At 45.6% G+C, this 12,572-nt stretch overlaps 1 protein-coding gene across 2 annotated transcripts; it reads right to left on the minus strand.

Moving 5' to 3' along the window:
* Nucleotides 1-1,577: 1,577 nt before the first annotated feature.
* Nucleotides 1,578-11,667, minus strand: etnk2 (ethanolamine kinase 2). 2 transcript variants are annotated; one of them, XM_034532813.1, is made up of 9 exons: nucleotides 11,167-11,667; nucleotides 7,454-7,591; nucleotides 7,241-7,362; nucleotides 6,638-6,778; nucleotides 3,920-4,062; nucleotides 3,575-3,658; nucleotides 3,323-3,483; nucleotides 3,128-3,201; nucleotides 1,578-2,239 (listed from the first exon to the last, which is right to left on the minus strand). In XM_034532813.1, the coding sequence occupies exons 1-9, from the start codon at nucleotides 11,311-11,313 to the stop codon at nucleotides 2,167-2,169; spliced, it is 1,083 nt and encodes a 360-aa protein (XP_034388704.1). In that variant the 5' UTR covers nucleotides 11,314-11,667; the 3' UTR covers nucleotides 1,578-2,166. The 2 variants fall into 2 exon arrangements, with proteins under 2 accessions (XP_034388704.1, XP_034388706.1); XM_034532815.1 differs by having other exon boundaries at nucleotides 7,241-7,314; nucleotides 11,167-11,568.
* Nucleotides 11,668-12,572: the final 905 nt, after the last annotated feature.

Genomic DNA, 12,572 nt, shown 5'->3' on the forward strand with positions numbered 1-12,572 from the left:
CCTCTATCTTTTAGTTGAAAAAAGAATTATATAATAAAAATGATATAAATCACATTTCAAGCAAAAACTGAGAAAATGCCTATTAAGCATCAAATGTGTTGATTAGCATCATGTATTTGTCATAAATCATTGTGATGGTTAAGTTATTTAGGGGCTCTGTGAAGTTCTGATGAGCAGTTTTTTTAAAATGTCATAGTTTAAACAATCATTTGGGCCTTCAACTCCAATGTAAACCCATCTGCGCTCAGAGCACTGGAGGTAGTAGAGAGCTAGAAGGGTGGAAAGGGGAGTTTGGTTGACCCAACACAGGAGGAGGGGGGGTCCAAAGTGAAACCAAAAGTCAAGTTATTTGAATTGATTTACCATGTGACGCATCCCTAGTTTAAGTTACAAGACTGAAGTGACTTTTCAAGTAGTTTGGTTGCCTCGAGCTAACTGACCGTTTAACTACGTTAAACATGTATTACAACATTGACAACGCACGAACCATCTGCATCAAGATGAGATCACATTGTTTTTTTTTTAGTGCGTCAGATGACATGCTTTTCCATCTAAGTAAAAGCCGATATCGTGTCATAACCACTTCCTGCCTCTTTTTGAAAGCCACACTATCTGACCCAGATATGTCTTGCGCAATAACCGATTACAGAACACAATTTGTCTCCAAATCTGGGATGTGAATGGATTACATGTGGGGCCGGAAAGCAGTCTCTGATGGCCTGAGGAACAGGTGCTACTGCCTCAATCCCAACAGATAAAAAAATAAAATGGGGTGGGAGGAGATCGGAGGGCGTAACGTGAGGAGGACATTTGAGAGGGAGGAGGGGTTGGCGGTCGGGTGACGGAGGTTGTGATTTTCCAAGAGGTCTGGAACGTCAAAATGGAAAGTTAAACGGAGCGATTCGCTGTAACCATAAAAGTCAAGTAGGTGGAAAATGGACACAGAGTTCAGAGACACAGGTCCCCTCTCACCAAGCATCTACCTCCCCTCTCCTGCTTCGTATCACTTCCCATTTCAACACAAAGCAACGCTCACTAAAGCAACCATGAAACCGATGAGTTGTTTCACCTGAGATGTGACATAATCCGTCTTCACACGTAGAAATAAATGCACGTTCAGCTACTCTAGCACTGATTGCTAGAACACAACAGTGATTTTCCTTCTGCGGTTCCTCGGGTGGTCGGTGCCTCCAAAAGTCTGCTGGCACACTGAAAAGTTTGCTTCACAATTCTACGAGCAGCAGCAGCAGCAGCATGGAATAACTACAAGAGGAACTGAAGCAGATTGTGGCTATGGACAGATTACTCATATCTCAAGAGGAAAGATCACAGAGTACCCTCAACCCCAGGTGTTTGATGCACAGGTGATTTCTGGGAAGTGCAGTGCGGAAAAACCGTTACGAGCACTTGGCATCAAAGATGGAGAAAAAAATTAATAATTTAAAATATCTGCAAACAGGAGGAGGAATGTTACACACACACACACACACACACACACACACACACACACACACACACACACACACACACACACACACACACACACACACACACACACACACACACACACACACACACACACACACACACACACACACACACACACACACACACACACACACGAAAGAATCCTAGTTTCTAACCATAATGAGGCCATGGCATTGAGCCATAGATATATGCAGAACAGGCTATCTGTCAGTGTCGGCATCAAACTCCTCTTTAGGCGTCCGTCCCTCTTTTCACCTTCATTACCGGGCGTTGCGGACCATTTTGGGGGCCAGAGCATCGGGACACGAAGGGCGCCTCGACCCTAAACTTAAGACGGCTGCGCTCACGACGCCTTGTTCAGTTGCACCAAAGACGGAATTGCAAGACGCCGGGGTAAATTACGATACACAAACATACGCACGACATACACTCCCTCTCACACACGCGGAACCCCACGGACGTTCTATCATTCTCGAGCTAGCACTGGGACAGACGCGGCGCTAAGTTGGAGCGACGAAGAGGCGGCCGCTGCTCATTGAAGAAAGAAAGACAGGATGCCTGCGCAGACCGGGCAGCGGTCCGTCAGCAGCTGGCCCGCGCCGAGAAGAGTTCCCAGCGTTAAAAACAACACAACAACAACCTGTTACACCCTCCCTCCTGTCTTCTCGCTGTCTCTTCTCATTCTGGGATCTGCAGGGCCATGACCGCAGGTTTGGTCTTGAAGTACTGGTTGAAACGCAGCACGGCGTACCTGCAGGACAGAAGAGCAAAGAGGCGCTGAAGGAGGAGGAGGAGGAATCCGGCCTCAAGTTTGAATTGATGAAGTTTGAAACTGTGTGTGTGTGTGTGTGTGTGTGTGTGTGTGTGTGTGTGTATGTGTAAGGGAATGGAAACTAGAACGACAGTTCAGTGGAGGACAATGTTTCGCTGACAAATGTTGATGAAGTTGAGTTATTTGTCCCTTTTTTAAAATCACATTCAACACCCTCTAAATCACAAGACCACTTGTAGTGCCCGCCCACGCACAAGTTGCACCAATCAAGTTACAGTACCGACATTGTGAGAAGCACTGACGTAGGGGGCGCTGTCCTAAATAAAAAGTGACAAAGACAGAAACAAAACTCAAACAAAACACACACAGCGAGTACTACTGCGCTGGGTCCTGACAATTGTGCTGCTTTGATGCCTGACATTTGCAGGTCAGGTTTGGGTGTTGATTGGTGCATATTTATGCCGGTTGGCTCTCAACAACTCGGGTGGAAGCGGTTATTAAAAAACCATAAACCCCCTGCAGTCCAAAAGTCAAAACTCGATTTAAAAAAGAATGGATGTCTTTTCCAAAATTCACAACATGAATTCATCCAGCAATCATCCATGTGTGTGTGTGTGTGTGTGTGTGTGTGTGTGTGTGTGTGTGTGTGTGAGACAAGCTTGTGGGTAGGAAGTGTTAAGATGGCAAAAAAAAAAAAATGAAAGACTTGGCTTTTGGTTTGAGTCTTTTATAATGCTTCGTTTAACCCACACGGACAGATTACTTTCAGACATAACAGTCCGACCTATCCCGTCCTACGGGGAGGGGGGTTCGCCACACCCAGCTCTAAAATTGTCCACACACACACACACTCACCCGGCGACTTACCCGAGGAAGTCAAAGTCGATGGTGGAGTACTTGGCCTGGATGAGCGCCCAGAAGCCCCAAAAGAAGTGAGAAGCCTTGAGAGAGACATGAATCAGAGATCAGGTAAAGCAAAGTATTGTGAGACACTGGAGTGTGTGTGTGTGTGTGTGTGTGTGTGTGTGTGTGTGTGTGTGTGTGTGTCAAATTCCTCCTCACCAGAGCAAACTTGTTGACCTGCACGTAGAGCGTCTCCAGCTCTCGCGGGCTGACCTCCTCCGTTTTCTTGGTGAAGAGTTTGTATGCCTCCAGGTACACTTTGAGCCAGTCCATCTGCATCTCCCGACTGGGGTACAGACCGTAGTCCAGCTCCGCCATTCCTGACCAAGCACAAGGACAGGCACAGTTGTATGATAAGCCGCGGGTGAGCGTGAAAAAATAAACTAAAAACATTCAGAGGTTTCGCCGAACCTGCAAATTCATTGAAGTGGTTGCCGATGTCGAAGGCCTGGTAGTTGTAGCTGGAGTACTCGTAGTCGATGAAGCGAACGTGACCTGAGAGACGACAAGAGGACGCTGAAAATTGATTTCAATGTAAATCCGTATGACACCAAATACACATTATAGGAAAATAACTATACTTGACATGAATTAAATAAACCGATATGTATGCATGTATTGTTCAGCTTCCAAAGAAAATAAAACTAGCCCATGCTTTGCCACTCAGTACAACTTCTCATTTTCAACAACCACCCCCGCCCTCCAACAGAATTCAGATTCTCGCCCCTGCAGCAAACCTCTCGCCAAGGAGCTTACCCTCTTTTTCATTTTGGATGATGTTCTTGCAGAGCAGGTCATTGTGGCAGAGCACCACGGGGGAGCCCAGATTGGAGAGATGCTCCTTCATCCACGCCATCTCCTGCTCCAGCACCACCTTACTGGGAACCTCCTGCTGGATTCTGGACAAGGAGCGCAGAGAGACAGGGATAGTAGTCAGTTTTGTTGTTGTTGTTTTTTTTTTTTACACACAAACACACAGTTTTCCTCTCGTACTGTTGTGACAAATATGCAAACATGAGTGTCGACAAACAATGCGGGGCTAAACGAGCGTTTAACAGCCGAGACAGAGCTTGTGTGACTTGTCTGGGATTTTTGCCACCAACACCAGTTGGTCCCGAACCATTACGCACAGCTGATCCTTGTCTTTGGCCTCATCATCACAAAACAGGGGCACGCATGAAGAAAAAAAAACAACAACTGAGAACAACAAACGACACACAGGCTCAGCGGGGCTCTGGGCGCTGCTGGCACTGGGGGAGAACGGTTACAGAGAAACAAGCTCTCGGTGGACACCTGTCGTACTGCGGAGTCACTATGGCAACACTGCTGTGTCTCCTTTTGAAGTTTTCAACTGTGATTCTAAATCATACGATTAACGGTTTACTGTCTCCATGAATGTATGACCCACACCTACTGAACATTCACATGTCTGACCTGTGTTTGGCCCCGGTCATGTGGAGAAAGTGGCCCTATGGGCTAGTGGACAAAGGGTTAAGTAGCTGACCAGACTGCCGTGCCGAGCAGAGACCCCTGTGCTAACTGTAATGGGCTTATATGGCTTAATCCAAAATCAGCTTGACACGGAGGCTACACACACACACACACACACACACACACACACACACACACACGCACACATGCACACACACGCACACCCCCCAACGATTCAATCCCTGCCTGCTGTGTGGCAAAGATATCACACGGAGGAGGCCAGCGTGTTTCGTCATCTCAGCTCAAATTATTCGGTATCACATAGGAATATTATTAATTTGATCCCTGCCAGTCTTTCGGAAAAAAATTGACAGCAACAAGTGTCTGCTGTCAGGACCGGGACGGTCTGGCTGTGTCTGTCTGCGTAACCAAGGAGGAGAGCACAGTGACCCGATACACTGAGCTGAGCAAACATCTGCTGGCCCGCCGCATGCCTCTGACTCCCTAATCCAGTCGGCTATTATTGTTACAGTTATATAAGCCACATGCCGAACTTAATTTAATAGCCATCAGAACAAAGATATGAGCTGTGAGTTGGGCAGCTGGCCAGGTTATGAAACACTCTACCTTTGCCGGCTCCAAGGGGTCCGGTGCCGAGATGGAAAAACCGAGCCATCTTCAGCCTGAACTCTTGATGAAAGTTCCGTCAAATACTCATAACGGCAAATGCACCGGCCTCATACTGTATGTAGTGTCAGCCCAGGAGTCAGAAGTTGTTTGGATAGGTTCTAGGACCTGGGTGATAATTGTGATAATTATTTATAAAATATGTTGATCTATCGTCTTTCAATGGAATCATGTCGCGATGAAATCATGCATCAAGAATATCGTGATACACAATTACATTGTCTATGAACTGATAACAGCAGGAACATTTCTCACGAAAATCGGATAATTTTGCACCAAAGTTCTATATGATGAACTCACGTATTTAAAATCAGACAGAATCCAGAAATGGGCTTTACCATGTGGTTATTTCATACAGACTATTTATGACCAGATTTGGTAAGAAGCAGTCAGATTTATAAATCACATCCGCTTTCCTATTTTATGCTTGGCGATAACTACATTAATAGTATACCTGGAGTTATGTCTTGTGAATTATGGTAATGACCTCTGACTGCTTGTTAACAGGAAGCATTTATGACATGAGATGAAAACAAATAGGAAATGTAAATGAGAAGGCAGGTTTAACCGGCTGCGTGTGTCGCTGCTCAGTCAGTCAACTGTGGCAGCAAGGCAACTTTCTGTGTGACTGCTCCGTTTACAATACAGCCAGTGTGAAAAGGTTTAAATAGAAAGCAGCAGCAGTATTGCATATATCTGTATTTGTATCTTTTTGGGAGGAGAATAACAAAATATGTGTTGTTGTTTTTTCTGATGGCGAGGTAAAGCAAGGTGCATCCATACAAATTGTATTATTAACGGCTTAGTTGTTTAAGGGGCTAAGAAGTGCGGAATTGGATTGATATCGGCAGATACTCCAGGTTGCGGTACTGGACATGAAAAAGTGATATCAAACCAAATCTGCTCGTCAGCACTAAACACCATGCACTGCTCATAGGAATGTTTCTAGGTTTGCATTTAAACTTGCTAATGGCGCTACAAGAAAAGTAAGCGGAGCGCTAAAGGATTCATCATCTGGGAACCAAAAATGTCTGTAAAAAAACATTCCTGATAATCCATTCAATAACTTTTGAGATATTTCAGTCTGCTGGACCGACGGGCCAACGTTTCCATGTCTACAGTAGTCATTAGTGTTGTAACGGACCACTGTACGGATCCCCCCTCGTGGTTCAGCACGCATGTGAACGGCGGATTAATTACAAAGTTTAGCGTAAACCATCCCGGTATAAAATTAAAGTTTCACTGGCGACCAGGACGCTAGTAAAACTATGCTTTTCTAGACGCCGATCTCTAAACATAATATTGTCTGTGTGTGTGAGTGAGCCAAACAAAAACTTGCGAGGAGCCAGATCTCACCTAACGTTGGAGGCCTGGTCGGTGAACTCCGTGGCCACAAGGGAGAAGTATTTTCGCATCTTGATCCAGAGGTTGGGTTTGGGGATGCAGCCGTTGTGTGCATGGATGCCGTGGATACGAGCCATCTCCCTGGCTATCAGTCTGAGGGGTGACGAAAAGATACACAAGGTCATCGTGGTGACTAGATTTGAACATGACTGACTATCCTGATTTTGCCTGAAATCATCGAAAGGTTTCTGGGAAGTCAACTGAGTACACCGTGTAACACACACATAGCTCATGTGTTTTTAAAAAGCCAACAACTAGGACAATGTGTGTTACCAGATTGGTTGTACTGATCGCTTCGGGCACATTGCGATGATCGCTGTAGTAATAATGTGACGTGAGCAGCTCTCTTCGTTTTGCGATGTTTGCATGAGACTCGAATGCATTTGCCTCATTTGCCTTACTGTGTGACTTCGAGGCCTCTGCATTGTACAAGTAGTTTGTGTCTCAACGTGGAACGTAGAAAACCTCGGACGATTCCGAGCACAATCGCACAATTCTACCGTCTCCTGGCTATGTCTAAATCCAGAGTTGCCTCGTGACTACCGTGTCCCCGACCTGAGCAAGGAAGGATCCCTGACGTCCTGCGTCCCGAGGGCGTCCCCCTGCATGAACTCGTAGCAGATGCCGTTCTGAAAGGTGCAGTAGAGGCGAGGGGCGCAACCGTTAGCATGTAGCACCTAAAGGAGACCCGAGGAATACAACATTTTTAAAAAATCAGATGACGAGGCATTTTTTTTATTCACAGGAGAGCACGACCCTTCGCGCTACCTGAAAGCTCTTGAGCTCGTTGTCTCGGTCTACAATCAGCTCGGTCTTGTGCCCGTATACCCGGACCAGGACCACATCCTCTGGACTGTCCTCCACGTAGCAGCCCACAAGCTTGTTGGTGGTTCCGTCGGTGAAGAGCTGGAGGAGGAAAAAAAGACATGAGAGGGACCCCTGACTGCACAGCACCACTGTGGCTCCCAGGAAAAACATCTGGAATTTGTTCTCTCAATCTATCGGATGTCTTCAGCTCAGGACCAACGGCGCAGACACCATACAGCTCTGACCTACATGGGATAAATGTTATCACATAGCAGCATTCTTAACTGGATCACTGTCACGTGTGCCTCCTTTTATCCTGAGGTTTTTTAAATGTAATTTAACAATGAACATTTTATTTGACACATTCAATCATTTAAAAACTAATATTGTATATTAAGTGTAATTTATATATTGATGTCCTAATGATGCAGTTATCATACAATAGATTAAGTTACTGTATTGGTTTATTACAGGGTATATATATATATGCATACTAGGCAGAGATCCTACAGTCTGCAGGTGTCGTGAATGCAGCACGTTAAAACGCACAGGACTGACGAGCATCCAAAGCTCCCGCTCGTCCTCAACGCAGAAAGGGGGGAGTGGCGGATGCAGTTGGGTCTGGGTCGTCTAACCACGCCTTCCCACGCTGACCGCAGACGGAACCACTCAACTTATCTGCAGGGTGGTCAACAAGTTAAGGCCAACGCCTCTTTCAAAAATGAAGAGCAAGCAAAAAAAAAAAAAATCCCTCTCTGTCTAAACCTAAATATGTGACATCACTCCAGTGAAAAGCAGCAGGGCTAGTCCATCCCACTGCAGTGAGCACAATAACCTCACCCTGCCGGCACCCCCCCTCCCCCCAAACGCTCACTCAAACATATCTGACATTCCACACGTGGCTGACCACAAAGATGGGCGCACAGGCATCCGTTATCACCACATACACCCGGCTCTGCCGGTCACCTTTGCCACCACGACATGATCCCTTCTCCCCACCACACAATGCGCCGCTAAGGCCGGCAATCAATACATCGACAGACAGCGATAAGCTTGGACCCAGACAGAAGTAAACATTCAGCCATATACCGCTTGACGCTTTATTTTTTTCTTTCTTCTCTTCTTCCCATGAGTGAGTTTGTGCTCCGATCACAAGGCCTCCGAGGCGGAGGTGAATCATTTGGCCTTCAGCATGAGAGAGCTGTAAGAGGACACTGTTGCTCTGTTGCCGTTGGCACAGTCTGCTGTTTTCTTGAACTCTGTGTGCAATGTTTGGAAATGGAGAATGTTGTATTCACAGCGAAAGCCTTCCTGCCCAGGTGGCTGATCCTTCTGCTCGCCAACACATTTAGCGTTTCCCGCTCCCATCAAAACAACGATCCCCTCACAAACTCAACCAAAAAACACTTTTAATTATTTTTATTTTTTTTTACATTAATCTTACAATCTTCTTGCTCTACTCGTTTTCCTGCCGTGACCGTGTTGGTTGCCAACTTCGTATGGAGGTCTGTTAGAACAAACACCTGTCTGTGTGGAGGTGGTCACTGAGAAAAAGCTCTGCCGGTCTGGCCTGTAGTGGTCGAGGTAAACAGCGTTACGTGCTCGGCTGCAGGTGTGTGTGTGTGTGTGTGTGTGTGTGTAAGGGTGGCGTGTCGGACCCAGAGAGAGCTCGGACAGCGGGCGGTGAACACGTGTTGGTTGGTCATTTGACACATTCAATCATTTAAAAACTAATATTGTATAGTAAATGTAAACTGTATATTGATGTCCTATCAATGTCCTAATGATGCAGTTATCATACAAAAGTTACTGTATTGACTTATTACAGGCTATATATGCACACATTTTTACACTACATGTTAACGTCCTAGTAACTGTTCATAACAGCAACGCAGACCTTGAAAGCGCATGCTAGGCGTCGCAACGAATGTCCGAGACTTTGATCTTGCCACGATGCATCACTCACTTGATCATTTTACGAGGGTTCAATTATGCATTTTCTACTTCCTTCGAGCCCTATATCATGTGGATGGAAGCCGCGTGTCTGTGTGTGTGCGTGTCCCACTGGTTTGCTGATCGCTTGCTCGGTCAGCGCTTTAATTGTTTCTACATCTGGGCTCAAAAAGGATCGATGGTGGGTGTGGTTTGTCTGGAGAAGTTTTGATACTTATTAAAAAGGTATCGAGTACCAATAACCCCATTAACCCGGTAATTGTCCTTAACATGAATAAACAGGTATAGAATATAACAATGAGTTTGTCGCATTGCAAGACGTATTGCTCTTCATCACATCACCGCAAAACAATTTGATATGCATCATTATCTGCTCTTGCATTTTACACGCCCTAAGGTGTCCTGTAAGTGCAGAAGAAATGGACTTAAATATGCTAATTGTGCAGCCAAGTTATCTGTGCTGTCCTGGTTTTTATTACACACACGTTTTTTGTCCAGCATATGTTCCTCGGTTACAAACCCTGGACTGATCCTGCTCTTTATTATTAAACTGACGAAGTATAATGTTCAACTGGAGCATGAAGGAAACTGATGGCAGAATGCCAGCCACGGATTAATATGGTACTTTAAAAGAGAAGCAGAAGTACGTTGGGAAGGGGAGGAAAAATATTTGGATCAATGATTCTGTTAATGCCTTATAGTAACCATTTTAAGGAATGTTAGATTTATAACTCTTGTATGTAGGTGCGACTTTTCTATTTGCTAAATGCTATTAACATCTGCAACAATTGGTCGGTTTTCATTCCAAGTAATATTCCCTTCCCAAAATGACGAATTAAATGAACCACTCCACCTACAGGCCCACCGACCAGGGTGCAAGGTGACTCACAGACCATTTTCTGGTACTAAAATGTATTCAGTTGTTTGTACTTTTAACGTATATGAGGTGCCAGTCTGAAGGTTTATCGTTTGTTTATTAACCGGGGCCCCTGGTCAACCATATCCAACAAATGTTTTACTTAAGTAAAAATAATAACTAAACCTATCCCATCTATGATACTGTGAGTGCATCTGACCGTGAACGCTCCATCATGTATAACAGGACTGTTCCACCCCTGCTAGGTATCAGATGTGCACTACGTTAATGTTTCTATTTCATACTGCACTGACGTTGATCCACACTGGGAGTAAAAGCACCTGCCAAAGAGCGCAGATCAGAATTGCAAAGGCGGTCTTCATAAAAGGTGTGTCTGCTCCACCATCCGGCTCGACCCAAAAAAACAAAAAACACGCATCACGTCACCAGCTGGCCGTGACTCTCGGCGTCCGTGCTGTATTTGGTGACGCATGCTGTGTACTTTGATGCGCGCGGAGCGTCCCGTGGCAGAAACGTGTTGCCTTTAACTTCCTTTCCAGTTAAACTTACTTGCTGACGTCAGCTTGCTAGCGCAGAGCGTCTCGCTAGCTCAGCTAATGGTTCCATGTTACCTTTTGCTCACAATACGGCAAACCAACCCGTTAAAAACACGAGACTTGCTTAATGTTTCGTCGCCTCGGAAGGGGCGTGTAGGTGAGGGTTTTCTTTTCTCCCGTTGTTTTTGTTGAAATTATTTGACGGTAGATAACGCTTCCACGGCCCTCCTCCCGGTGATGCTGCGGAGCTGTCAATCTGAATCCTAGCCTAGCACGCGCTGCACGGCTAGCTTAGCGGATAACGTTACCTTGGTCCTGACGTCGCTCGAGTCCCACGCCGGTCTCAGCTCCTTAATGAGCTTCATCGCGCCCTCCGTCACGTTGTGTTCGTCCACGAAAATGGGGATTTTTCGAATTACCGGCGACCCGACAGGCACGTGTATCTGCGTCTCCATCCTGCAGCGGCCGTTTATCTCCAACGCTAAGCTCCGAACCCTTCAGATATGTCCTAGAAATTGCGGCATACAAAGTGCTGCTTGGTTTATGGAGTCGCTAAAGGCTGGTGTGCTTGTTGGTGAATGAGTGAGGTTTGTCTTGCTCGAAGGCTGTTGCGGTGACGGTGAAATTTGAAGCAGCGAAGACGCACAGTCAAACTGCCGGGTACGGATGCTCGTCGCCGGTTTTCTTGGGAGCAGCCAGCCAACTGAACCATTTCCTCCTACTTGGCTCCGCCCGCCCGGGATCATCCGATTGTACCGCCGGTTGAGACGCACCACAGCCGAGCACGCCCATTATCTCCGAGTGTGTCCGAGTGGAGCCCGGGATCAACCGAGTACAAAGAAGCGTGACATGCTGCTGGCCTGCACGAAGGCAACAAATAATAATGCAGGTTTGAAATACTTTATTTATAAGAATAACGAACGACAAAATAAGTCGCCGATAGCATAACAATGAGGTAACGTCGGCATGCTAGACTTTAAGAAACCAGAACTAAGTGAAGCTGTACATTTTTGTTTTTATTTGATTAATAACTGCAATCCAGAGGTCCTGTCATGTGAGGAAAAGGGCAATTATCCTACTGTACCAACTGGAATGAGCAGCTGTCATCAGGTCAAAGTGTATTTTAAAAAGAAGATTTACAGATGTACAGTATAATAATACTATGACCCTGGATATCCTGGTCTGATATTCTACAATGTCATCAAAGTGTACTAGAGATAAGATGAGATAAGATCATTAATTCTACAAGATTTCCACACCATCAATGTATAAACTGCCTAAGTCAGCCTATATGTTCCAGCTGTGACACCTAATCCATAGAGCCGCATGCAGATACAGACATATTACTAGTTTACGGTTTAAGCTTGCTGAAAAAAACCCACCTCTCGTAGCCTGCTGTGCATAAAGTAGACGGCTTAAATGATCTTCAGCTATCTATTCAATTAAATTTATTTTGTATAGCCCAGAATCACAAATTTGCCTCAGAGGGCTTTACAATCTGTACACATATGACATCCCTGTCCCAGGACCTCACATCGGATCAGGAAAAACTCCCCAAAAAAACTTTCACAGGGAAAAAAGGGAAGAAACCTTCAGGAGAGCAACAGAGGAGGATCCCTCTCCCCGGATGGACAGGAGCAATAGATGTCATGTGTACAGATGGACAGCGTTACAAAGTTACAACACATTCAATGAATATGACAGAAATGTATGA

Source organism: Cyclopterus lumpus, chromosome 5, assembly GCF_009769545.1.
Source record: "Cyclopterus lumpus isolate fCycLum1 chromosome 5, fCycLum1.pri, whole genome shotgun sequence".
NCBI lineage: Eukaryota > Metazoa > Chordata > Actinopteri > Perciformes > Cyclopteridae > Cyclopterus > Cyclopterus lumpus.

Excerpts from the sequence above, each read along its gene's own strand:
- etnk2 (XM_034532813.1), bottom strand. The coding sequence starts at position 11,313 with ATGGAGACGCAGATACACGTGCCTGTCGGGTCGCCGGTAATTCGAAAA. Across the intron at positions 3,484-3,574 it reads CCACTTCAATGAATTTGCAG|GAATGGCGGAGCTGGACTAC; the intron begins GTTCGGCGAAAC and ends GTGCTTGGTCAG. Across the intron at positions 3,202-3,322 it reads AGGTCAACAAGTTTGCTCTG|GCTTCTCACTTCTTTTGGGG; the intron begins GTGAGGAGGAAT and ends GTCTCTCTCAAG.